General features: G+C 38.9%; 1 protein-coding gene across 1 annotated transcript in view; it reads left to right on the top strand.

Moving 5' to 3' along the window:
• Positions 1 to 27,966, top strand: part of RYR2 (ryanodine receptor 2) — a 6,224,161-nt gene that overhangs the window by 5,054,523 nt on the left and 1,141,672 nt on the right. Inside the window, exons 86-88 of the mRNA XM_044059048.1 lie at positions 2,347 to 2,435; positions 4,472 to 4,600; positions 5,201 to 5,305. Coding sequence (XP_043914983.1) covers positions 2,347 to 2,435; positions 4,472 to 4,600; positions 5,201 to 5,305 — 323 coding nt within the window. The remainder of the gene's footprint in view (positions 1 to 2,346; positions 2,436 to 4,471; positions 4,601 to 5,200; positions 5,306 to 27,966) is intronic.

Raw genomic sequence — 27,966 nt, 5'->3', positions numbered from 1 at the left:
GTGTGTGTGTGTGTGTGTGTGTGTGTGTGTAAATTAGAATACTTTACTGTGGTCATTTTATTTACAGTCAGACATAATATGTACACAACCAATAAAGTAGCTGTGATTGATGAATACAGACACTAGTGGGTTATAATGAAAACAGTCTGAGTGGCCTTTTATGGTTGAAATGTTCAGAAAAGGGTACTTTTGTGACAGATTAATACATTTTGTTTCACTGCTTACTTGGAAAATTAATCAAAACTTTAAGTTTAAAACATACTCTAACAAGTATTGCTGTATTAAACAAGAACTATGGTTTGAAACTTCCAGGAATTTGAATATAGAAGAGTAAATGCAATTTATTCATAATCCTAAAAATGTTTGTGGAGTGACAATGGTTGGAATATAGCTTGGTACCCAAGGTACTCTTAATCTGCCAGTGGGTATACCTAATAATTTTTCTTTCTTACACCACTGCAGTGATACTACAAAATGAGAACGATTTTAAGAAGTACTTGGCATTTAATTATTGGCTATCTCAGTATCATAGTAAATGAAATGACGAAGGGGAGGAACAGCACAGAAAAAGAAGCACAGAGGAAGGATTAGTAAATGTAGTTTGTGAATATTTTCTGAGGAAATAGACACCCAGTGTTGCTTTTTAAATTAATGGGATATTGTGACTGATGGGACAGGGGGAAATATTGGGAAATGAATTAATTGATGAATTAGTCTGTTTGATGCTGACATACATAATAGCATCAGTACTAAAATACAGCAGGAGAGGATGTATCCTGCTTGGTATTTATTTAGCTGTTTGAGTACCTATATGCTAAAATGCCGAAGTTTAAGAACCCTTTTCTTCCCTATGTAGGACATTGTTAGAAAGTAGGTACCTTTTAATGAGTAAATAACATGCAATCAGGTTCAAATTCAAGTTTATTTAGTTGTTTTTACACAGAACATCAGAAGCAATAGGAATTTGTGAATGACATATTGAAATCCATATAAGTACATATTAAATAAATTATTGAAAATGGATTAATTAATTTTATTCATCCTACATCATCAAACATTATATCAAAAGGATAAGTCTTAAGTGCTTGTCAAAACATATTCAGTTAGTTTCAATGTGATGTACATCAAATGTAAGGAAATTGTTTAAATTAATAAAGAGAAATGTTTATCATTTATCATAGGATAAAGTTCCTAAATGATTTATCTCATGCATGGATCCCCTCAAATAATCTATGGTATGATCCCAGTTATTCTTATTAGGGGAAATATATAATTATTAACCATGTGATGGGTAAGGCCAAACTATAACCATATGGGATAGGTTAATTCGAGCAGTAAAAGGGAAATTTTCTTGGCTTAAAATGGACTGTAAGGGCAGCTAGACTAGTACTTACCTATGAACCTATTTTTCTGCCCTGTAGACAGACAAGCATCGTGCCAAGGCTTTGTTATCTGTATCATGCTTCTTGATTATTGGAGTAAGTTCCCGCTCATCCTTGACCCTGAGAAGGGTAAAAGAGGTACTGGAGAACATGTTTTTAATGAGGATTATGCAACTTTCTTTATAAGGTTGAATTCTCATTTTGCAGTACAAGAGCTATGAAACTGGTTAAACTCCTTAAACAATTAAAATATAACTAATACCGGAAACTTGATCACCCATATTATGTTTTCTGCTTAATGATTTGCATATTGAAAGCTTAATACTTGGAAAGCGTATCTTCAAAAAGCTTAATATTCTGTATTATTTATTTTACATTCTCTTTATACATGATAAAATAGCTGCGTCATGCTATTGGAATAATATTATTTCTATTGTTTTTGACTTCTTGTAGTCATTTCTTTGTAACACTTTAGTTGTTAGAGTGATGTGTCAAAAGAAGTCATTATGGTGTGTTTTTTTTTTTTTTGTGAATGTGGAATGCTGTAGCTGGTATTACTCAATAAATTTTTAAATGTGTAGTCCAGAGCAAAGACAGGTCATTTTCAGACAGTAAATGTCTGGCAAAAGTGCTATGTGAACATTTTTAGGCTAAAAATATGTATTATCTGATCATGCATAGACACACTTATATGAGGATCTTTTCCCAATGGATTTAATTTGCTTTTTCTTCTTATCACAGTGTTTTAACAATTATCCACGAGTTGTACAAAATAAATAACATTTTTTTTAAGTACAAAATACACGTAGTGGTAACAGTAGAACTGCTATTTTTACTGCTGTTTTGGGGAACCTTTGTTTAGCTAAATCTTAAACTGGTTTGCATCTTCAGATGGAGTACAACTTGATTTGACTTTTTTCATGATGAACCAAGTTACTAACTTTTTAAAATGTTTTTATTTTAGGTTTTCAGAATTACCTTCGGACTCAAACAGGCAACAATACAACTGTTAATATTATTATATCTACAGTGGACTACCTACTGAGGGTTCAGGTATAGTGTCTAAAACAGTCAAGATCCTTACATGTATTTTAGCAAAGACATGACTTTTGTTGAATGTGCATTTATATTGTCTTATAATATGTGCCTTTGGGAAGTGAGTATGTTGGAAAGCTAAAGGCTCCTGATTATTGAACCTGCTGTGCCCTATCATCTAAGTTTAAGAACAGTATTTGCATCCTAATACGGTAATAAGGTAAGTGATGATGCACGATTTCACATCCCATGTATAAGCTAAGCCTCCTGATATTACTGGTGGTGGCATATGCCGTGGTACCTGGAGAAACATAGATTTGTACTTTTGGAATTATAGGAGATGAGAATGGGAGATGTATTTGTGAATACCTTGAACAGAAGGTGAGAGAAAGAAGCACAAATAAAAGTTATAAACAAGCAACCATGGACAACATAATTAAAAAAATAAAACTGGCAATTACTTGTAAAAGAACAGCACTTCCATTTAAATTGTGAGTTGTTTGCAGTGTAGAGCCCAAGTATAATCAGAATTGTTAGTAACTAATAGTTACAGTTCACTACAGGCACAGAACTGTAGCACCTTCAGCTTTATTTCCTGTCAATCAGTTTAACTTTGATTGATATATATATATATATATATATATATATATATATATATATATATATATATATATATGGATTCCTATTACAAGAACGAAAGTTCACAACTTCAAACTTGTAATAGGAAGCCTCACTTATGCGAAATTTCACTTTAATGAAAGTGAACTTCTGCGAAAGTGCACTTCAATGAAAGTACCCTAACCCATGCCCTAACCCTAAGGTTCCTGACTATCGCACCATAGTGGAGGACATTGATATGTCCTTTACTGCGCTGCAGTCATCTTGGACCTTAGGGTTAGGGCACGGGTCATGATAAGGGGATATGACCCATGCCCTAACCCTAAGGTCTCTGAGTACTGCAAGGAAGTTCAGTACAATGCCCGTTCGTTGTACTGAACTTCGCGTAAGTGCACTTTCGATTAAGTGCACTTTTGCTGCAGTGTGTATTCCATAATACACTATTTCGAAGTAGTGAACCTTCAATCTTGTGTATGGAATCTATATATATATATATATATAAGGAGAGAGAGAGATTATTATGATGGGAGGTGCAATAAATGCATAATACAGAGTCCCAGTGGAGTGGAGTAAATGGAGTCAAAGTCAGTAAATGAATATAAAGGTAATTTAGGCATAAATGAACATTACACATGTGGTAAATATTTAAATCTAGAGGCCTGGTAATGTTTCCTCCTTCATCAGCTGTTTGGGCAAAGATTTTCTTAAGTTTAATATTCTTATTTGCTGTCAGTTTTTATGCTTCTGTAAGCTTGTACATATTTAGTATGCAACACGTCCATGACTGGATGGAAAGATAAAGGGAAAAAAGCAAGTTTAAGTCAAAAGTACTAGCAAAATAGCTCCATTTTTACAAGCTGTTGGCAATTCATAATTAATAAACAACATATGAGTGTGAGATCACATTTTTTTTAGTACTATTCCAGCTAAATCACCCATTTGATGCCATGTTTTGGTTCACTTGTCTGATGAAGAAAACAGGATAAGAATTCAGGGCCTGAAGACTGTACTGTTGTGCCTCAAGAGTGATTGGTTTAATTACACTGGGCTTTATGTTAGCGGTTTACATTTTGGATAAGCAGCATACCGCTTTTTATACCTAATGACATTTTATGGGTTAAAAAACCTCATTAGCTTTAAGTGAAGCTTGAAATGAGAAAAAGATTCAGACAAGTCTCAAAACGCAGTCTTTAATGTTTTCAATCATTACCCAGTTTTACTGAGGCATAAATTATTATAAAACAGCTACTCAATATTCCTGTCATAAATTGCTTAATAGTACTTTACAATTAGATAACAAAAAAGTACAATTAGATAAGAAAAGGCTAGATTCGTCAGCAGGCATTCAGTTATACATCATAAGCATAGAATGATCTGTAATGTGTTAGATAAGAATCTTATGGTCTCCTTGTCTGTTTTTTTCCTATTATGTCTAGGAATCAATCAGTGATTTCTACTGGTACTATTCTGGAAAGGATGTCATCGATGAGCAGGGGCAGCGAAATTTTTCTAAGGCCATTCAAGTGGCAAAACAAGTTTTCAATACCCTCACAGAGTATATTCAGGTAAAATAACTGCTACAGCTAATGAATTTATTACAGCAGACCAAGGATATCATGACTCTAATTTACTAATATGTAGCATGGAAGTGAGATATGAAAATTTATTAGAGTAAACACTTACAGCATAGAAGTCTCTAACATGAAAATGAGATCTGTATATTTGTTGTTACATAGTGATAAGGATATTAGCAATGTATAACAAATACATAGTTGTGGATACTTGTAATTGCTCATTTTACAGCTCTTTATCATATAAACAATAAAAAACAGCCTTCTGTATTCAATAAATATTTTTCCCTGAAATCCGTCAGATTATGTACATCTGTAAAGTCATATGATTATGCACACATTTCTTATCAATGGCACAGCTGTGAAAGAATCATACTTAATAATACCAGACCAGATTAGGTTTTGATTAAAACAGAATTATTGAATTGTAGATGTTTGTTTATGCAATACAACCATCTGTACAGCAAAGTAAATGCCAGCATTACTTTATGCATTGACATGACATGGTTAACCTGTTTCGGTCACATGGCATCATTAAGAATGTGCCAGAATCTCTCTTGCGTTATCATCATTGTCTTTTCATTTGTCTTGCAGGGCCCATGCACAGGGAATCAGCAAAGCCTGGCTCACAGTAGGCTGTGGGATGCAGTTGTTGGATTTCTTCACGTCTTTGCCCATATGCAGATGAAACTCTCTCAAGTAAGTAAGATTTTAATTCATTGGTGGGATAACAGTTCCATTTCAAGGAACTAAAGCACAGTCATGCATGACATTGTAAGGAAGTTATGCTCCAATATGCAAATAGTTTGTTTTGATAGGTATAAAAATAATAAAAAAAAACAATATGAGCAGTACAAAGGGAATTGTTTAACAAGAGAATATGGGATGGAACAAAATCACACTGAAAATAAACGTGCATCTTCTTTGAATTATTTGAATTACTAAAAATAAAGCATAATACTAACAATATACATTATCATTGTTTTATTCTTTTCTCCTTCCTGGCAACTATAAACCTTCTTAACTAGTTGATATTCCCATAAAACTAGTTAAACTTATCACTCTTCGATTTCTTCTTCTCCCTCCCCCCTCAACATTCTTCATCACCATGATCCAACAGCCCATCTGTTTTCGATCTCTGTCTTTTACACCCCATGTTAAACTTCCTTCATTTCCTTAAATGTTCCCGAATCTCCCGCCCCAGATTATATGATTAATGTATGAATTTCTTGACCTCCATTTGCCTACTGTTCCACTCTACATAGTATATATTATGTAAAATACATTGAAATATTTAGCTAAAGATGTTATACAGTTCATTGTAGTGACGTCAGTAACATCTGTATCAAAAGTTATGACTGATTAGCTTCCTCTGTGTCACATCATGTACACTGTTTCTTACTATTTTTGTCTTCTGCCAAAATGGCAGATGTCATACCTGCAGAGGGTCTTCAGACCAGTGCACCTTGCCAGTTATCAAACGTAAAATAAATTAATAATAATAATAAAATCTACTTTCCTCACCACAGACGTTTTAAAAGAATCTAAGCTGTATAAACCCAGTAAATAATTCTAAATGTATTAACTCAAAAAATACATTTGGAACAAAGGTAATGTTACATTGTTCTTTTAGATTACCTAATGGTTGTTATCAAAATAGTATGCTGAGTTTTTCTGCTGTTATAGGTAGAAATATCATAGTACGATACAAATTCAATATCAGCTTGTAGCAGCATGAGTAACAGTTAAACTACATTAGCAAGCTGAGAAAACTTTATCAGAAAAAAGTAATCTGAGTTTCTTCACTTAAATAAGGGAGTAGTACACTTAAATGCACAATGTACACCGTAACAACATAATGTTGGCAGGAACAGTTGTTAATATTCCTTACTCATAGACCCTGACTCTGCATTTTAGCTTCTGACTAGGGTGTATTCTGTGCAGAGTTTGCATACCTCCGTTGATGTGCAATTTCACTAGGGCCTCTGATCTGACACATGCATGCAGCTAAAGTGGCAATGTTCATATTACGTTTAGTTGCGTGTGTGTGTGTGTGTGTGTGTGTGTGTGTGTGTGTGTGTGTGTGTGTGTGTGTGTGTGTGTGTGTGTTCGTACTTATGAACATGTACATATGCCTGTCTCTGTGTGGTTTGTATGAATTTACTACACATGTTCATGACACAGTGTCATCTTCTCCAGGAATCGGCCATCTTTAATGCCCATAACTTGAAGAGATAGGAACCAGCTCCCTACGATCTTGAAATGGAAAGGATGGATGTCCCGTTTTAAATCAATGAGTGCCATTCTTTATTCACTGATGAATATTTTTGTAACATAGACATGTTTCCTAAGAATTAGGACTATGACACTAAGACAGGAGTACATGGGATTGGAACAACAAGATATTAGTCTGCAGAATCTACACTTTGTTACCTGCTGTGCAGAGCTGGCATACCCTGTACCAGCATTGTGCATTTACTTTGGAGCAGACACTACTAAATCATAGATTGCTGACTGTCTGTGACTGAAATAGCATAAGACTTCGGGACATCTTGGGAAAAATCTGAGAGGTGATCGTAAAAGAAGATATAACATTTTTTGGCAAAGAAATTGCTACTTACACATTTTATTGGAAGGGCAATACCTAAAACCATCAAAGTAAAACAGAAATATTCCAGGAATGGGAACAAATTATTGACGGCAAATATTCCATTCTTAGAGGACTATGGCGATGGGAAGTTTTGTGCATACTAGTCTACATTATCACCATAATGTGAGAGCAGTTGTCCGAATGGAAAGTGGGTTCCATTAGCAGTTATCATTTTACAAAAACTGCTGTCTGTTTACCACAGCATATGGAAGACTTTAAATAATGTGTTACAATTTATTATTTTCGTTTGTTTTTACACACACGCGCACACACACACACACACACACACACACACACACACACACACACACACACACAATATTAATATTATTTTATATTATATTAATATGATAAAGTACAGGTATTGGCTTTCAGGAACTACTCTAAGGCCTGCCTTAGAAAACACAAGACATATAAGCCATAATTTATTTTATTTATTTAACGTTTGTTTACCAGGGTGGTCCAACTGGACTAATAGTGCATTTTCAGAGGAGACATGGGGAGAAAAGCTCCATGTACCATTAAGTAAGTGAGAATAATTTACATTTTACAATGAAATAGAATAAACAGAGGAAACACACAACATGATGTAGTTAGTAATAGTATTCAAACCATAACAGTAGGTATGGACTAGTATAATAGAGGCCCAGGTAGAAAAATAAAAACAAGAATATAATAATAATAATAATAATAATAATAATAATAATAATACATGAGTAAAAAAAATACTAATATGCATATTTGGGACCCAGGCTGAAAAAAAAAAAAAAAAACAAGATTGAAAACAATAGTTCATGAGTAAAAAATATTCTAATCCATAACATAATAGAAGAGTAAGCAAATGTCTGTTATGCATAGAAATATTATGCATATGCAGATGTAAACCATGATTAGGTGAAGAGAGGTATAGTGTAAGTGAGAAAAAAAAATAGTTGCAAGAGTGAGGTGTAGGTGTGAGGGTATGGTATGAAAAGTCAGGTGCTAAAGTGAGGTGTAGGTGTGAGGATGTGGTATGATCAGCCAGATGCTAGAGTGAGGTGTAGGTGTGAGGGTATGGAATGATCAGCCAGGTGCTAGAGTGAAGTGTAGGTGTGAGTATAAGCAGTGACTTCTGAGATGTAAATTAGAGAATATTACTGCTGCATAGCATTGGTGGACTGTGATGTATATACCACAGTAATAACAAACTTGAGTTCCATTTGTAAAAGATTTTAAATGACCTGCAGTTCACTTCTTCATCTCCCCTCCATCGTCCTTGTAACAGATCTTTAAAAATATTCTTGTGTATTTCCCATGTGGCCTGGCTCATTACAGTAATTAGTCAGTTGCACATGTTCTTGATAGTAGACTGGTCAGTCTCAGTTTCTGATCCTTGCATCAAACATTATGATAATTTCTATGTTTGTGAAGTGGTGACGTACATCAGCCACATATTTCTCATAATAAATAGGTTGATGTAGTCCTTCCTTTGATCGGTGGAATTTCCCCTCAGTCATGCTCATGAAACATTTTCGGTGCATTTGTTTTACTCTAGTGGTGTGTTACATTATTGAAACATTTTTCTCTGAAGAGCATTCAGTAAATGTGACCTTAATGAAGTGACACTTATTTGAAAAATCCTGCTTTTACAAAGGAAAGGTATTGTTTGTTGTTGTTAGTGGTGGTGGTGGGGTGCAAACACCATCAACCAGAATTCCCCGTGCACCTCCCCCAACTTTTAGATAACCAGCTCTGAAGTCACTGCAAATTAAGGAAAAAAGATTCCTCGACTCTGCATCTCATGATTACTCAGTGTATTAGGGCAGACGGCCCATCATTTGACAAGTCCATCCTGTATGTGTCACATTGTCCAGTAGTTGCATACCTTCCTAGCCAATGCTTTTTACACTGCATACTCCAGTGCAAATTCCTGCTACAATCCGTATCTTGAAGATAGTGGTGGAACAATCTATCTATGCAGTTAGCTACCAGCTTGTCCTTAAGAGTGTTTCTGTAATTCTGGCACTATTCAAACCCTTCCCCTAATACAAAACATGCACGATTCCTTGTAGTTACTTAAAAAATAAAAAATGTACCTCACTGGTAGTCTGAATTTACTCCTCTCATGTCTCCTGCCCTGTATAACAAATACAATATAGTTCTCATATTACATAAGCCCCATTCTTATTTTGAGTTTCTGACCCTGTGAAGTATGTTAAGAAGCATAGGTAATGCCATTTCCTTTCCAATTTATTTAACTTCAGACCATGGGAATAACACCATTTTCCAATAATAAATATGACAGACAGAAATAAATTCAGATGACTGTGTTACATAATTCAAGTGTAAATTCCTTTCTTAAAGGCCCAAAAGAACCATTTCTTAACGAGCATTAATTTCTGTAAGCATAGTAACCATAATGAAAACTACAGTGAAATGTGTGAAATATTTCCTGTCCCATGGAATAATGTAATTTTTCAATGATCCAACTCTAAATGAGGACATAAGTCAATCATAGGTCAGCAACTGCCTTTTACCAATGCTGTATCACACAGTCTAAATTTAAAAGCAGACATATTTTTGAATTTGCAATCCAAAAACCCAGTGTTAACTTTTGAGACAGGATAACAAATAAATCTTTGCTAATCCAGTTGTTTCATCTTCTACTCAGCAAGTATCTCAGAATGCCACATCCACTGATTGCATGTAATAAACAGAAGTATTCTAGTAGTTAAACAGAAATACGTAGTCTTCTAGTGGTTAAACAGAAGTACGTAATCTTCTAGTAGTTAAACAGAAGTACGTAGTCTTCTAGTAGTTAAACATAAGTACGTAGTCTTCTAGTGGTTAAACAGAAGTACGTAATCTTCTAGTAGTTAAACAGAAGTACGTAGTATTCTAGTAGTTAAACAGAAATATGTAGTATTCTAGTAGTTAAACAGAAGTACGCAGTATTCTAGTAGTTAAACAGAAGTACGTAGTCTTCTAGTAGTTAAACATAAGTACGTAGTCTTCTAGTGGTTAAACAGAAGTACGTAATCTTCTAGTAGTTAAACAGAAGTACGTAGTATTCTAGTAGTTAAACAGAAATATGTAGTATTCTAGTAGTTAAACAGAAGTACGCAGTATTCTAGTAGTTAAACAGAAGTACGTAGTCTTCTAGTAGTTTAGCATCAGTACTTTCCTTTCTTACCTTATAGGAAAAATACCTTGTACTACTATAGCTAAATTATGCAGTATTTCTCTTTGGTGGTCCATTGGCCACCATCTCCAGCACCCCTCCCCCCAAGCAAATGAAAAGAATGGATTTCACTGATGCTATAACTTTAGTGACCCTTAACCCCTTTCCTACAATGTCCTTTGCAATATTTCTATGAGAAGCCAAAGTTTTAAACTTTTATTCCTTGATGCTCCATAATAGATAGAAGGAACTTAATATAAGTGTAGATATTCAAGTACATTCACTGTTGCACTCTTCATCAGTGGGATATCCTGCCTGCAGGTATCCCCATTGTTTTGCACAATTTCCAGAATTGAACCTTCCCCCAATAGCTTAAATCAGCTCCATCCTATGTGCGCATCAAAATGTCGGTGATTTAAAAAGGTCATTGGCTAATGCCATCTTTGGCTCTTTCTTGCCTTCACTTGTCTAGGAACCCTCCCCAGGTGCCACATCATAAGTGGGCCAAAAGGAGGGTATTCCCCTAATGAGAAGGTCTACCTATTAAGTTTCAATCTCTCTCTCCAGGGTTTATGAAATTCAAAGAAGGAGGGGAAGATGGGTGATGAGAGGGACAATGGGTGATGAAGTAGAATAGGATGTTCTTCGTGTTTCACTGTTGCAGTCATCACATTTGGGTTATGTGCCTGGAGGTAGCCCTTAGCTGGCCTGAATACCGAGTCTTGGGATTTCTGCATCGGATACTGTTGCTTCTTCCATGACGTCAGGTCGTCAGGGGTATAAAGCATGCAGCCGACACCATTACATCAGTCTTTCTTGCCATGCGGTGCCTAAAGCAGAAACATTTTGCAAGTGATGGTTGGCCACCTCCTGAAATTTTTGTTTTTTTGAGTTTCAGACCTGAAGTCTTCTAAAAGATAAGTACCCCACTGGGGATCCTTTTTTCTTGCTCTAACCGATGTCAGAAAAAAATAATAATTGCCTTGCCTGTGGAAAGCAAATACCTCACAGAGATTTTCATTCTTACTGTGTCTCCTGTTTAGGCCCAGACCATGACGTCCCTTGCTGTCAGTTTTGTGCCTTGTTCAACGCCCAAACTATTCGTCGTCAGGCTATTTTTGTAGCTAAATTCTTTCACTCTCAATCTCCGTACTCTGAAATGGCTTCAATAAGCCATCCAACTACCAATCTTCAGAAAAAAATGTAAGGATAAAGACAGAGAGAGACTGCATAGGTCCAAAACTGCTGACAATGCTACCATTAAGCGAGTCGCCAGTCCACTGGTACTCAGTGAGATGCTTTCACAGCCGCTGATACCTGCTTCTACAGATTCGCAGGCCTTTACTGAGACCTATTCAAAGTCCGGTATGCCACGAGATGCTTCTTCGACTATGGAACCTGCTATGTCTCTACCTTGGATGGGTCCAGAGATGCTGTGCAGACACTGGCTTCTGAGGGTGTATTCAGGCCTTCCTTCTTTCATATTAAACCAATGACTTCATTTCAAACCAAAAATACTGAAGTTCTCAGGCCTAAAGTTCACACTACGCCTAGGAAACTGGCGACCAAAGCGCATTCTCAGGTCCACATGCCTCAAAAACAAATGCTTAGAATGGCTGAAGACCTCATTATTTTAATTAGAGGAAGTCAGCCTTCCCCCTCAAAAAGAGCAAGAACTGATTTTCCTTCTGATTCTTCAGAGCAGGTGTCTGATAACTCTGATCCTTCTGATTACCAGGACATACCCTTATTTACCTATGAGTATTCTGATGCAGAGGATTCCATTCCCTCTGCTTCCCCTCCAGAAGATTTTTCTTTTGGTGAAACCCTGCATACCCTTAGAGAGCATTTCCGCTGGGAGAGCCAGGACTACTCTCAGTACAAAAAGAGACTCAGGGAATTTTTAAACTTGCCTCAGCACAGGCCTCTAGTTATGTCTCCTGTTCTGGAAATTGTAGATCATGTCTTTTTGGAATCCAGCCTTACCACTGATACTTTGCCTCCAGCTTTCAGGAAACCTGACAGGTACTATAGAGTACCTGACTCCCACAAATTCCTCTTTAAGAATCCTACTGTGGATCCAGAGACCAATTCCCAGGGACCTAAAGGCATTAAGGGTACAACTGCCAAAAATCCTACCCCTTCGGACAGGGATTCTAGGGCTTTAGACAGATGGGGTAAGAAGGTATATACCTCTGCTACTCTTGCCATTAGGGCTTTAATTTGCCAGTTTCATATGTTAAAGTATCAGCTGCATATTATGGAGCTAATAAAACAGAAAATTATGTTGATTCCTGATTGTGCAGAACACAAAGATTTACAAGAGTTAATGCATTCTGCTAACCAAGATGGTAAACCTACTTTGCAATGTGGATTTGATGCCTTAGAAGCATCTTGCAGGGCTGCTGTCACTGGGTCTGTTCTTAGAAGGCATGCTTGGCTTAAGGCACAAAACTTGCCCGATCATGTCAAAGCAAAATTACTAGATGGACCAATAAACCAAGAGCATCTATTTGGCAATAAAGCAGAAGAAGTCCTCAAGAGGATGGTGGAGAAAGCTAAATCTATGCAAACTGTTAAAGATTTCTTACAAGTACAGCCACCTAGATTCAGTAGGCATTGAACTTGTTAAAACTGGTCCTTTCCAGTCCCTTCCATGCCTCCTCAGTCCAAACCCAGGGGCAGCAGACCACCAAGATTTCAGTTTCAGGTTATGCACAGATCTAAGCAATGGAGTGCTCCCACATCCAAAACAGGGAGTAATAAGCCACCATCCTATGGTAAAATTGCACAATGACTTCTCCTTAACTCTTCCAAGCCTTGCCCAAGTACTTGCACCTTTAGGAGGGAAACTTGCCCCGCATGCCAAAAACTGGGAGTACATTACCCAGGACATATGGGTCTTAAACATTGTTTCCCAGGGATACAGATTCCATTTCCACTCACTCCCAACCCTAAGCAGATGGCCAGACCTCCCCCAAAACCAGTGGGCAGAGGCCAAAAGCAAGTACTTTCTCTTCTCAGTATCAAGGCTATTCAACCTGTCCCAGCAGAACAAAGGGGACAAGGCTTTTATTCCAGACTATTTTTGTTACCCAGAAAAGAAAACTCTTGGCGTTCTATCCTGGAGCTGCATATTCTCAACACCTTTCTGGTAGTTCTAAAATTCAAAATGCTAACTCTCCACCAGCTGCTTCCTATGCTAGCCAAGGATTCCTGGCTACTAACCCTAGACTTAAAGAAGCTTATCTGCACATTCCCATAAGGGAATCTTGCAGGAAATACATACGCTTCAGAGCAGGCTGTATGCACTATCAGTTCTCTGCACTTCCCTTTTGGCTTATCTACTGTGCCCAGAGTGTTCACAAAGTGCATAGCTCCAGCCATTGCATATTGCAGGAAAAGAAGAATTCAAATTTACCCATATTTGGATGATTGCCGGATTCAGGCGGACAGTCAGGAATTGCTACTACAGCACCTGGCATTTGTATAGAGACTTCTAACTTCACTGGGGTACACCATCAAGGAAAATACATCACAGCTAGTACCCAGCCAACAGATTGTATTCCTGGAAGTAAGCTTGAACACAACTTCCCAGATGGCATTCCTCACTCCAGAGAAACAAATTTATTTGACAAACTACTTCAATCTATGGCCACCAAAACCAAGCTATCTGCAAGAAAAATACTGCAAGCCCTAGGGTTCATGGCCTCTTGCATTCTACTAATTCCATATGCAAGACTGCATATGAGAAAACTTAAATGGTACCTAAAAAGTCTCTTTTGTCAACATTCTCAGGACCTGGAAACAATGATTCCTATCATTCCTTACCTAAGGACAGAGTTCCTTTGGTGGGCAGAGGCCTGCAACCACAACAAAGGACTCCCTTTCACTCTACCCCCTGCCGCCCAAACCCTAACAACAGACGCATCAGACTAGGCATGGGGGGCTCACATGGCAGGGCAGTGCATTTAGGGAAAATAGAACCCAAAGCAAAGGCACCTGCATATCAATCAAAAAGAAATATTAGCTGTACAGAATGCTCTGACAGCCTTTAAAGGCCTTATTCTTCCAGGACAATGATTGGTAAAGACAGACAACACCACAGTTATGTGGTACATAAACAAGCAGGGGTGGACCCATTTCTACCCACTCTGCAGATTAGCCATGGCTCTGTGGAGCACAACCTTGAGCAGCCAAGTGCACCTGCAAGCTCAATTCCTGTCAGGCAAACTATATTCACTGGCAGATGAGTTAAGCAGAAATCTCATGGACCCACACAAGTGGAAACTGGAACCCAAAATATTCAAGCTTTTGAGGAACAGGTGGGAGGCATAACAACATACTCAATACTCCAGTCATAAGTGAAACTATAGTCAGGCACACTGATGTTCCATTCACCAGGCTAAGCAAAGAGAAAGTTACTGTCAGCTGCCTGTCGAGTGCCAGGATCCGCCACATAATGCACGCACTCAGGTCACTCCACAACAAGTACAAATATGACTCTGTCATTGTCCATGTTAGTGTGAATGATCTCAGACATTCCTCCCTGGACTACATGAAAACAGACATGGAGGAGCTTTCCAGTCTTGTAGCCCTGGCAGGTATGATCCTAGCCCTGAGTAGCATCCTGCCATCACCCAGAATGATTACACAATACAAGGACAAAATGCTCGACTTTAACAGTTGTCTAAGCTTCTGGTGTCATTCTAAGGGGATCCAGTATCTGTCTGCCGGGATGACATGATCGACAGACCACTATGCTTTGCCAGAGATGGCCTGCACCTGTCAGCCTTGGGATTCCAGATACTGACTAAGGCTCTTGCACCCCTATAGTGCCTTTTTTAGGCAAGGTTCAAATGACAAATTCACCACCGTAACAGGTACAAGCAAGCAAAATCTGAGGGTAATGCTACTCAATGCTAGAAGTCTAAACCTCAAAATGCATTCACTCGAGGTACTCCTTAAAATGGAGAATATTGACATCTGTGCAGTGACAGAGATCTGGTTCAAGGCTCCAGACAGTACCCCTGCATTACCAGGCTATAACTCATACCACACCTTTCGGCCACCTAACCTGGGCCGAAACACTAAAGGTGGAGGCGTGTCCATATTCATTAGGGATATCCAGACCTCCAGGCTACCTGCTCAGCATAATGCGTCCGAGAATATCAAAGTGCAACTAACTCTGGGCAAGAACGCAATCCAAATTGTAACATGCTACAGATCCCCCACCATGCCTCAGGATTCCCACTCCTCATTTCTTGATACACTGGAAAATATTAGGGTACAACCCAACACCCTAATAATGGGCGATTTCAACTACCCCACCATTAACTGGGAAAACTACTTGTGTACCAACTCTTTTGCCCAACGCTTTCTGGAATTCATAAATTTCAACTCCTTGGATCAACTTATCCACACCCCCACCAGGGGCAGCAATATCCTAGACCTGGTCATTACCAACATGGGCGACCGGTGTTCCACACAAGAGGTCAATTCCTCATTGGTCAGATCCAACCACAAGCTAATCACCCTAGACATCCACATCCTGCCCCTCCCCCCCATTAGGGAAACCACTGTAAAAAATTTCTCCAAAGCCAACGTCACGCTTCTTCACAACACCCATGCAGACGGACAGTAGAAGTATGACTGCTGAATCCTACACAAATGCACTTTATAAGCACTTGCACAAGTGCATAGATCGTGCTATCCCTAACAGAACCAAGATGCTATCCTCCAAAAAAGGAGGCCAATCTGGTGGTGCCCTGCTATAAACAAGCTCTACAACAGAAGAAAGAAATTGTTGCAAAAAAGAGTAAAATGCCATGATTGGAGGAACTCCCTGGTAAGCCTCAGTAAGAAGCTGAGATCCCTCATAAAATCCTCCAAAGCTAGTTACAAAAACAAAATAGCCACTGATTCTAAAGACAGCCACAAAGCATTCTATAGCTATGTCAAGAATCTCAATGGCAACACTCAGATCTGATCTTAGTTACAGCACAGAACCAAATGATATTGTCAACAACCAGGCAGATAGGTTCAGTGCTAACTTTACCCCCCTCTCACCCCCTAAAGGGCCTATCTCTATACTGGAGGAATGCAAAGTTCCTGTAATCATAGCTGCACAAGTAAAAAACACACACTCCAAAGCCAAGAACACAGCATCCATGGGACCTGACAACATCCCAGGCTGAGTTCTACATAAATTACAGAATGAACTGGCAACCCACCTAAGCACAATGTTCAATCATAGCCTCACCTCAGGCTTTGTGCCCACTGAATGGCACACAGTGACAGTTATCCCATTCCACAAAAGGGGAGCCACCACGGACCCTGGCAACTACCACCCCATTAGCATAATGAGCCTGGTCTGCAAGGCCATGGAACGTATCATCGTGGAACTTATAAACAAAGACATTGGTAATCTCCAAACTCTGGACCCTACCCAGTTCAGGTTTGTAAAAGCTAGATCATGTCTCCTAAACCTGATAGACTTCTTTGAAGCTGTCACCAAAGGCGTAGATGAGGATAAGGTGATTCACACAGCCTATCTAGACCTCGCCAAGTCTTTTGACACCATCCCCCACTCTGGATTTATAGATAAACTCACTAAACTAGGTACAAATCCCTATGTCACAAGATGGGTTGCCAACTGGCTCACTGACAGAACCCACACTGTGAAAGTAGCAGACTCCAAATCCAACTTCAGACCAGTGACAAGTGGAGTACCACAGGGTTCAGTCCTGGGTCCTCTCCTGTTTGATATCTACTTTTCTGAAGTACAGGCTAACACAGAAGGTCTTTGGCTAGCGAAGTTCGCAGATAACTGCAAACTAGGAGTCATAATCGAAACTCCTAATGATGTGGACATCCTACAAAAGGGCATCACTGAGACAGATGCCTGGTGTCAAAGCCATGGCCTCAAGCTCAATGCCAAAAACTGCATTGTCATTCCCTTTGGTAAAAGCTCTGTACCCATGAGCTACTACATTGGTGGTAGTCTACTTAACACCGAAAGTGTGATAAGAGACCTTGGGACACAGGTGGACAGTAGTCTCTCCTTTAATAATCACATCACCACAGTAGTCAGGAAATCCTTCTACATGGCACACCTCATCACAAAAGGTTTCTCATCCAGGAAAAAAGAGGTCATTGTTCCCCTCTACTCATCACTCATTAGACCCATTATAGAGTACAACGTCCCTTTTGGTATGTACCTCACAAGACATCTACAACAACTGGAAAGGCCACAGAAATACCTCACAAAGAGGATTACTGCACTCAAACAGATGCCCTATGCAGACCGTCTCAAAAAACTCCAGCTTTACTCCATTGCGTATCGCCTACTCAGAGGTGATCTCTGCCTAACATACAAAGCTATGTCAAACCCAGAGCTGCTGGGCATGCTCCACTTAAAGAAATCCCAATCCCTCCGAGCTACATGCTCTAGGGACCTGAACCTTGTCTCCACAATAAACAGAACATGCTGGAAGGATAGATTCCTGTCCCAGAAACTTCCCATACTCTGGAGCAAACTACCTATCTGTATCAAACAAAACTCCTCATTAACACTCTTCAAGAAAAATCTTGATGATTGGATGGGAAATAGGAAATTCACCCCGGGGATCAGCTCTGTGGCTCTGCTCGACAGGGGCACAGGAAAATAATTTTCTCGGGTAGCTCCCCCTTTGTGGAGTGGGATAACCGTCACTGTGTGCCATTCAGTGGTACCTTTTTGTCTAGGCTTATATAGGCCCTAGGGCAATAGCCTAGTACCTACCTATGAACCTGTGAACCTATAATAATACACCTGCAGTATACTTTTCACCCTTGTGGTCATCGTCAATAGGATGACTTTCAAAGTACTAGTCCAGTGTGAGTGGCCCTGACTGGACTCTGTAGGAAAGCAGACCTTGCAGGATAACAGAAGTACACCCTGCCCTGGCCTTTGATGTAACATACAGGTTATAATGTTTTGAAAAGTACCAAATATCTCTTTCCAAATTGGGCAGGGTACTAACTCCTCTAAAGAATGTAGTGGTGGCCGATGTTGGCTCTAGTTGAATGAACTTTTACAAGCACTCACATTAGATATCCTTAAGCATAATAGCAATAGAAGATAATAGTACAAACCACTGAGATAATGTCTGTTTGTCTGCAAGCTTTCCCACCACACTGCCTTTTGTAAAGGGCATGAAGAGCAGTTTTGATGTTCTGATTTATTTTGCCGAAGTAAAACCTTAAGTTATCTATGCACATGTAAAGCATGCACGTTTTTTTCCCTTTGTTCTGAGATTTAGGGAAAAACACAGGGAGGAAAACAGATTGATTCAAGGAAATGTCAGTTACTACTCTAGGCATGAATAAGTGGTTGATGTGTAGTGATAATCTGTCTTTGTGAAAAAACAAAAATGGCTTTCTGCATGGCAGTGCATTGCATTTTTGAGATTCTCTTAGCAGATGTGAGTGCCATAGAGATCAGTACCTTTCAAAATAAGTACATGGGGAGGGGAAAGCAGCTGTTTCACAGAGAGCCAGAGTTAGTTCTATAAAACATAACTGATATTTCCATGGTGGAGTAATCTTCTCTCATCATAATCTGACATGCAGCACTAATTTTTGAAATTGCTTCACTGGTAGCTAAGGAAGCAAAGAGGATTTAGAGACAGGCAGACCGATATAGCAGAAACATGAACCTTTACAGATGCATAAGATAGGCCTGTTTTATAGAGGTGTGACAGAGATTTCAGGCCCAGAGATACTGAGGCTGCATTCAGGTCCTTGTCCCTCTACAGGTACCAGTTGGAGAATTTTTTCCATTTGCCAGGTATGATTTCATTTTTAGTTTCCTAGCCCCCCCAGCTAGTACTCAACACATCCTCTTAAAAGGATAAGATTTAAGTTATCCAAGCTTTCAGCTTTAGGGTAGCCAGGTTGGTATGCATTCCTGTCTGTCTTTTTCTTAAATCAGTGTTGCTGGTGCCAAAAGGGGGATACCAGTATGACATTTGGTCTCCTGATGTTTTGGAATACCCTGGAAATCAGGAGTGTAGGAGGCAATGTGTACAGAAATAGACCTGTCCAGTTCTTCTCCAAGCTGTTGGAGCTGTTGTCCTGTAGAAGAACTTTCTCATTTTTCCCTTTTCTGTGGGAGAAATAAGGTTATTGGTGGTAGCTACTTCTGAAGCCTTTTTTAGGAATGCCTCTTTGGATGATATTGGTTTGTCAGCTGTATGGACTTCACTTGTTACATTTGCAAGATCTACAAGCTGGATGTAGTAATCTCTGGTTGTAGGTCTCCCTTTTGGCCACAGTTATTAAGAATATACGAGGATGGCTAAACAGGAGAACAAACTTGGGATGCAATCATTTTGGTGGACAAGAATGGACCTCTTCATCTTGAGAAAAAAGTTATGGATTCACCATGACATTAGATAAAGAGCAGGCCCATCCTTTTCAACATATCCATGGATCATTGCATACATGGTGTAGAGGAATATTTCCAGTGGCATTTTTTCTTCTGCTTTGTCTTAGCCTGGCATAATTTAGATTTGAATGGAATCATTTTGGCAGACCAGTTTGGAAGACTTGTTACCAGGGAAAGTTTTCAGTGCTGACCTGATTAGAATTTAGCCCTGTTGGTTAATGAGGATTGACCTGCTGCTACTGAAATGCTAAATAAAGAAAAACAAACCTTTTTCTGAGTAACTAGACAGAGGAGTCTTATTTAACTAAAGATAAGAAAAACTTTCTTAAAACCACATCTGTGTATGGAGACAGAGAGTGAAAAACTCCAGCATCAGTGAACAAAACAAAAATGTTTTATATTTCAGCTCATTTTGATTAGGAGCAATGAATTTGTGCATAGTTATGAGATCGTAATTATGAAATTGCAAGCAAAATACTCACAATTCCTTAATATGAATGCCTCATGATACCTAACTCATTACTGTGTGACACATATTCAGTCCTTTGTATTGTCCATTGTCCATATTTGTACATATATTTGATTCCAACTTAACTTGTCAGAAAGGCATTTTCATCATGTTATCTTGAATACCTATTGCAGACATAAAATACGGGTGACAAAAAGAGATCTATGAATCAAACATCAGATTTACAAATATTTCTAGAAATTTGATTTAGTTAAATTCTAAGCTTCCCATAGTCCATCGTAACTAACCAGAGTGTAATTCTCACCCACCTTTGCAGTCAGGTCAAATAACCATGTAATGCCTTTGGCATCAAAGGATCAGTCAATAAAAGGCAATCAGTCAAAGATAAAATGGGGGTTGTCCCAAAGAGGGAGAGCTGAGTCTCAAATACTAGACCAGTCCATGTTTGACACGTTTGCTAAGGGCAGGATGAGTCATAAAGTTAGAGTACCAGTAATTCCAGGTTTAGGGAAGGGTTTCTTAAATCGTATGGGGCGAAGAAATGGATAATACTGGCCTCCCACATAGCTCAGCAGGTGAGGCCTTGTGATTCATCAAAAACAGATGTGATAGTAGGAAATCTTCCACATATGGACTCCAGTTAAGAACCCCTAAATCTGACAGTTGAGTGGGGGGATGCTGAATAGTACTGTCTACGCTTGTCCTACTGCAGTTCCACAGGTAGTTGTTCAAAAGCTTGATTAATCTCTTTAGGCCTGGAGGGAAAGATGGAGAGGAACATGTCAAAAGAAGTAAAACAATAGAGGTGAGGTCAACATCTTAGCTGCTGCTATGTGGCCATTAAAGAGAGATGTAGACAACACCATGAGTGACCACAAATGCAGACCCTATCCCAAATGTGTCTGAGGTTATCTTTGATTTTTTATTGTATTTCAGAATGTAGCTTGATACCTAAATAGCAGAGGAAAGATTTAGACCAACTGAAGAGGATATAAGTATTTTTTTATATCTACATTGAGAAGAGATATAGGTCTGTTATTGCTAGGTAGAGTATTGTCCTTATCAGGTTTAGGGATGAGGACTATGGTAGAATATGTGGAGGAGAAATCTATGGATAAAGAATATTGAAAAGAATGAAAAAATCTGACGGGGAATGGGGCTAAAAGATTCTGCAAAGTGTTGAAAAGTTTGATGTTTAGGCCATCTGGGCCTGATGCCCTCCCCTTCTGAAATGAGATGGGGTTAGAATATATTGTTTCATAATGTGATAAGAGGGTTGGTAAGTTTGTTGAACAAACCAGGTAAAACCCCCCTCCGTGTTGTTGTCATCAATATTAAGTTTTTGAAGCATTCATAAGAAATGTTTTGATCCTGAGGTAGCATCTGTCTTTCCTGCAGGGGAGAATCTAACATCCAGAATAAATGTTCAGACTTTCCTTAATTTAAACCTGTGGGTGAGGAATTTACTGGGTTTGCTATCTGCTGTTGCCTGCCCCACTGCATACTCCAGTGGGAGTTGAGCCGTCTCTGTAAGAGGAGTAAAGTGCTGCCGAGCTATTTTGTACTTTTAAAGATGTTTAGTTTAGTATACATTTGTGCCACAATTCTTTGGTTAGTTGTATTTTTGCATAGAAACCTTGTCACCTATTCATTCAAGAAGCAGCTTTTTGGCTCCAGAGCAAAGTTTTTTTTTTAACTCCACTTTTTAGGAACTCCCACCATGTTTTCATAAACATACTGAAGAAGGGTTTCATACACATAAAATGTTGTATTCCTTTGCTGATATATTCTATGAGATGTATGTTCATGATTCCCACTCCCTCAGTGGCATTTTGAGTTACCTGCCAAGGTAACCCATTATTGATTAGCTTTCACAAGTTCAGACTACCCTTCCTCAGTCTTCATGTAACAGCTGATTGACTGAACATATCCTGAGAGTAAAGCCTTTAGCTCTCAGAGGAAGTTAAGTATTCAGTCTTTTTCTGCTGTCCAAAGAAGAAACCCCTCTGACTCCTCACAGGACCTCAAGCTGATTTTTCTGGCGTAGTGCTTGGTGGTGTTGTTGCCTCACAGTTAGACGTTGCCCGTTCGATTCTCAGAGCATCTTCTGTGTAGCGACATGCATGAATGGGCGTTCCTTCATTGAAGGTTGTGCATTAGGTCCGGCAAGCCAGTACGTAAAAATCTACTGCCAATTATTAGCAGACCGGAGTTCCGCTGTGGCGACCCCTAAACGGGAAAAGCTGAAAGAAGAAGAAGATTGTCTTTCTTTTTTTATGTTTATTTAAAAGAAAAACAAATAAGATTTTATTTATGTCAGTGTTCACAGTAATTCTGTGGAAATGTGTGCTTGTATTGGTGTCTATTTAATGTCTGTCTTTGAAAAATGCTTCCATTTCCTGTTTCTGACACAACTCTCAGTATTTCTATTGGAAGTACAGTATGTATGCTGTTAGACATTAGGGGCTGGCCTGCACAGTCAGAATAGCAGATTAATCTCACTTGTCTTTATTGTTGTTATTCTGCTTTATTTTCATCTTTTGACAGTAAAATATTGTGGAACTTAATTTTTTTTCAGCATTTTTACCTCCATCAGGGCTGGAGTTTTGAGCGTCTTGTAGGTCAGACATAGGTTACACCGTAAAAGTTGATAGGAGACAGAGTAAATGGAAAGGTCTTTCAGTCTGTCTGCATAGGATATGTTGCATATACCCTGTACTTTTTTTGTGAGGAACCTTTGAGATCCCTCCAGCTGTTTAAGGTGTCTGGTCAAGTATATTCTAAATGGTGCATTGTATTCAATTATCGGTCTAATAAAGACTGTGTACAGTGGGACTATAATCTCCCTGGATCTGGATGCCATGCCTTTACTTATAAGTTGTGCCACATAGAATGACTTCCTTACAGCTGTGGATACGTGACAGTCGAACTTCAGGCTACTACCTACTTGGATACCCAGATCTCTTACCTCTGTCTACTCTTAGGGGTGTATTTTTGATGTTGCAGTTAACAGGGTTATTTGTTATTCCAAAGGGTATGATAATGCATTTCTTTGTGTTTAGTTTCAGGCCATGGTTCTGACACTGTTTGTCTGGTTTAGATCTTCCTGAAGGATATCTACGTATTTGGAGGATTCAGTGATTTCTCCTAGCTTGCAGTCATCTGCAAACTTTGTCATCCAGAGGACTTCCACATTTGCCTTGGCACCTGCAAAGTAAATTCGGAACAGAAGTGGCTCCAGCACTGAGCCCTGTGGCACACCACTAGTAACTGGCCTCTTGCTGGAACTTGAATCACCCAATTTAACCACATGTATCCTGTCCTTGAGCCAGTTGGCTATCCATCTCATAACATAGGGATTTATGCCCAGTTCTGTGAGTTTATACTTGATTGTGCTATTGTGTCAAATGCCTTGGCCAGGTCAAGGTAGGTGGTATGCTCTGTTTTACCCTCATCCATGACCTTAGTGACCATTTCAAACAAGTTCACCAGATTCAGCAGGCATGACCTACCCTTAACAAAGCCAAAGTGGGTCAGGTTCAGTGTTTGTAGGTTTGCTATGTCTTTGTTTATCAGGTCTATGATTATTCTTTCCATGAAGACTAGTCAAGCTTATAGGTCTGTAATTTCCCTGGTCAGTTGCCAGTCCACCCTTATTCAGGAGTATGAGCTTAGCTGTTCTCCACTCTGTCAAAACAAAGCTGGTTTGGAGGCTATGGTTAAATAGTTATCTTATTGGGCCTGATAGGTCACTATTTAAATTATTTAAGACACAACCTGGTATATGTTTGGGCCCCATTGATGCTGTGTTTGTAGCTTTGGAGAGCGTTGTGGCTACCTGTTCTTTAGTGATAATTGGTGGAGTAGTGGCAGAGGGCATTTCTTGGGTGACAACTGGAGATGATGGAGGAGTAAAGTTTGAGCTAAATATATTGGCCAACAGATTTGCTGTCTGCCTGCTGCATGTAGGAGATGCCATTGATAACGTTTTCTACACATTGTTGGGTGTTGCCCTTAAGATTGCAGACATAGCTGAAAAATGCCTTATAGTTATCCTTAGCTTTGGAGGCTATTTTAACTTCAGAGTCAGCTTCTGTCTTCCTTCAAGGGGCAGAAAAAAATCCCAGCCAAACAAACCTCAGGGGTCCAAAATGAAATATTAGGATGATAATTCTTTGAAACCAAACAAGAGATGCTCCTTTCTGAAAAAGAATCACCCACTGCAAAGGAATGACTGTGCTGAATCACAGAGCACCCCTACCCTGCTCCTGTCCTTCCTTCTCTTCCTCTTCCTCCTAGCTCTCTCTCTCTCTGTCTATCTCTCAACCCTGCAGCCTGGCTGGAAGTAATGTCAGGCAAATGGGTTCTGAATATAATTCAAAGAGATGAATTTAGCACTGGATAGAAAATCTTCCCCCATTCAGGGAATTACCCCAAAACCACCAGACCAGAAAGAGCTGTTTCCTCCAATGCCTCATCACATGGAAGAAGCTGGAGTCATAGAACTAGTGCCTGCAATACACAAAGGCAAATGTTATTACTCCATAATCTTTGTGGTACCAAAAATGAGCTCTCCTGGAGGACCTAGATTTGTCCTTTCTAAACACCTTTGTTAAAGTTCCAAAATCCAAAATGGTTCTCTTACAGTCAGTATTAGCACTGAATCCACACCACTACTTCATGGTGATTCTAGGTCTCAAGAATGCTTATCATTATATTCATATTTCTATTGCTCCCAGTTTCAGTAAATTTTTGAGATTTGCTGTATCTGGCTTACATTATTAGTTTTATACATTGCCCTTTAGGCTATTTACTGCACTTACAGTGTTTTCAAAGTGTTTCTCCCCAGTGGTTGCCTACTGCAGAACAATAGGCATCCACAATTTTCCATATTTTGACGACTTGCTGATTTGTGCAGATTCAGAAGTCCTTCCTCACACCCTCTCAACAATTTATTTTCCTGGGGTGTTGAATAGGCATAGTAAAAATAATAGCCTTCCTGCCAGAAGACAAAGTTCTGACTTATCAGGGCATTGATTTTTAATTTGTACATTTTCAGCCTTAATGCCTAAGTTTTCTGTTAGGATGTAAGCCAAGAGTTCAGTCAATGTTAATGTCTGTGGCTTGACACCAAACAGTGTTGGGCTTTCTAGATATTTTGCTTGCCAGCAGTTGTGAACCATACCCAAAAATTGATCCTCCGACTGCACAATCAAGGAGAAGCAAATTGTGGAGGATTATAAGCTGTGTGAGTCCTGAGGAAGCTAACAAATGTAGTGCAATATCACGGCTACTAAAAAGAGTTGTATACTCTTTGATGACTGGCTTTGCCCATCATCAGTCTGTAATTGGATAGATTAATTTGTGTGCCACCTTTGTGGTGGGGTAGAATACAGGTCTGCTTCCAGATTTGAGGAACATGTTCTGAGATTGACTTGTTGATTAGACTGGATAAAGGTTAAGCAATGCCTTTGGAGATAAGTTGTAGATACTCTAAGGGAAAATTGTCTAGGGACAGGGATATGAAGGGTAGTTTCTGGAGTTTTCATTTGACTGATGTTAACTTGTAATTGAAATGCCGCAGGAAGAAGGTTATTGGAAAATCAGTTGCTATATAGGGCTGTCATGCAAGTGAGTGTCATGAGTCTATGAAGTGTTTGTTGAAGATGTTGGTGGTGACTGGATCTTTCATGTGGGAAGGGATCAGATGTATTTTTTTTTTCTTGGTGGTAGTAATTTATTGAAAGTTGCCTAGTAAATTTGTGGATTATTTTTATGGGTGTTTTGTTGCTAATGGAAATAGGATTGATTGGTGTTCTTTGTAAAGACAATTCACATAGTTTCTGTATGTGTTATAGATTTCTCTGGATTTTGTGATTTGATCTACATTCCATTTTTTATACACTTTAGCACTTTTTGACAGCACTTTTATTTCTGTTGTCATCCATAGGGAGGGTGAGAATTTCAGTTTTTTTCCTTTGAGCAGGGAGCTAGGGAGTTTGGAACAGCTAGGAAGATATAATGTACTGAGTAGCTTCATCCAGGGGAAGGTATTTGCGAGGGGACCAGTCACAGTGTCTGAGTATAATATTGAAGCTATTTTTGTTAGAGGTCTTCTCTGTACATGTCCATATGAAAGTGATGCTTTTCCCAAACTTTTGGTTCCCAATATTAGAAATATGGAGTTATGGTCACTCCCTTTTTTAATTTCAACAAATCTTTTGGATTTCTAATACCACGACTGGAATGGACTCCCTTCCTAAGTCAAAGTACGATTAAAGTTCATAAAATTAGTATTGTTTCACTCTTTGATGTCAGCCAGTAGTGCTCTTCGCAACACCCGCAATGTACCCAGTAATGGCTCCTTCTGCAATTCGTATGGAGTTACATGTATTGGTAACACATCTAAATATGACTGTAGACTCTTTTTATAAGACCCATTGCTCCTTCTACTATTGGAACTATCTGGGTATCTTTCTTCCATGTTGCTCTTGTTTCTGCCTGCAAATCCTGAAAATGTATGACTTTGGGTCTCTCTGTATGCAGGACACTGTAGTCACTGGGTGTGGCATTTTCAGTGATCAATGCTACTTTTGTCTTCTTTTCCTGGACTACAATATCTGGTTTTCTAGCATCTATTTTTTGAACTGTTGGCAATGGATGATCCCGTGTGATGTAGACTTTATCATTTTCTATGATGCTTTGTGGATCATATTTCCAGTGTTTTTCAGCCACTTCAATACCATAATGTTTGCAAAACCCCCAGTGCAACAGTCTTGACACATTATTATGACTTTCAGTATATAGCCCTTCTGCCATGAATATGTCACAACCAGCATTGAGGTGTGCAGCTCTTTCCAATTCTGTTTCTCTCACATGTTCAATGGACTTTGTAAAACAATGTATATGTAACCCACTATCTTGGGCCACCAATATTAACCTTTCATCTCTTGGTTTAAATTCACATCTCCTTAACCGTTCCAGTGTTTGTTCCTGATCAAAATGAGGTTCTTCCAGAAGTTTTCTATACTTGCAACTATATTTATACTTTTTCCACATTTCTTGCCTTCTCATCTGGACCTTCACCTTATATTCTTTCTTTTGTTTTTTGGCACATTCAATTGCTGCCTGATTTTTATCTGCTTGTGGTTTGATTTCCATTCCTTCTTGACGCTGATATTCTTCTACTAGCCTAAGCAGGAAAGTCATCTTAGATTTATTCTCCTTATGTTTCAAAACTTTCACTACGTTTGGGTCTTGCGAGGTCAGCAGATATGTGTGGAGTCCCACGATTACATATCTATACATGTAATCAGTTTCAAGGAGGCCCATCCCTCCTTCAGATCGAGGAGTATATAATCTTGCTATGCACTGATTTTTATAAATCATTTGGCGAGCATGTAACATCCTTTTTGTTTTCCTATCTAATCTATCCACACATTTTGAGGCCAGTCTATCACTCCAAAACAGTAAGTTAGGACACTAAGAGCAATTGGTTTATAGCTTGGATTTTGTTTCTAGATGTCAACACTGTTTTCAGGATTAATTTAAGTCTTGTGAAGTACTCCTTGTTTACATTTGTTCATGTTGTACTGTTGCTCCTTCATCAGTTGCCAAATATTTATACATTCCCTCTTGCTCAAGTTCTTTT

Source organism: Protopterus annectens, chromosome 1.part2, assembly GCF_019279795.1.
Source record: "Protopterus annectens isolate FY-2018-M chromosome 1.part2, PAN1.0, whole genome shotgun sequence".
Lineage (NCBI taxonomy): Eukaryota > Metazoa > Chordata > Ceratodontiformes > Protopteridae > Protopterus > Protopterus annectens.
This window is presented reverse-complemented; position numbering and strand designations above follow the sequence as displayed.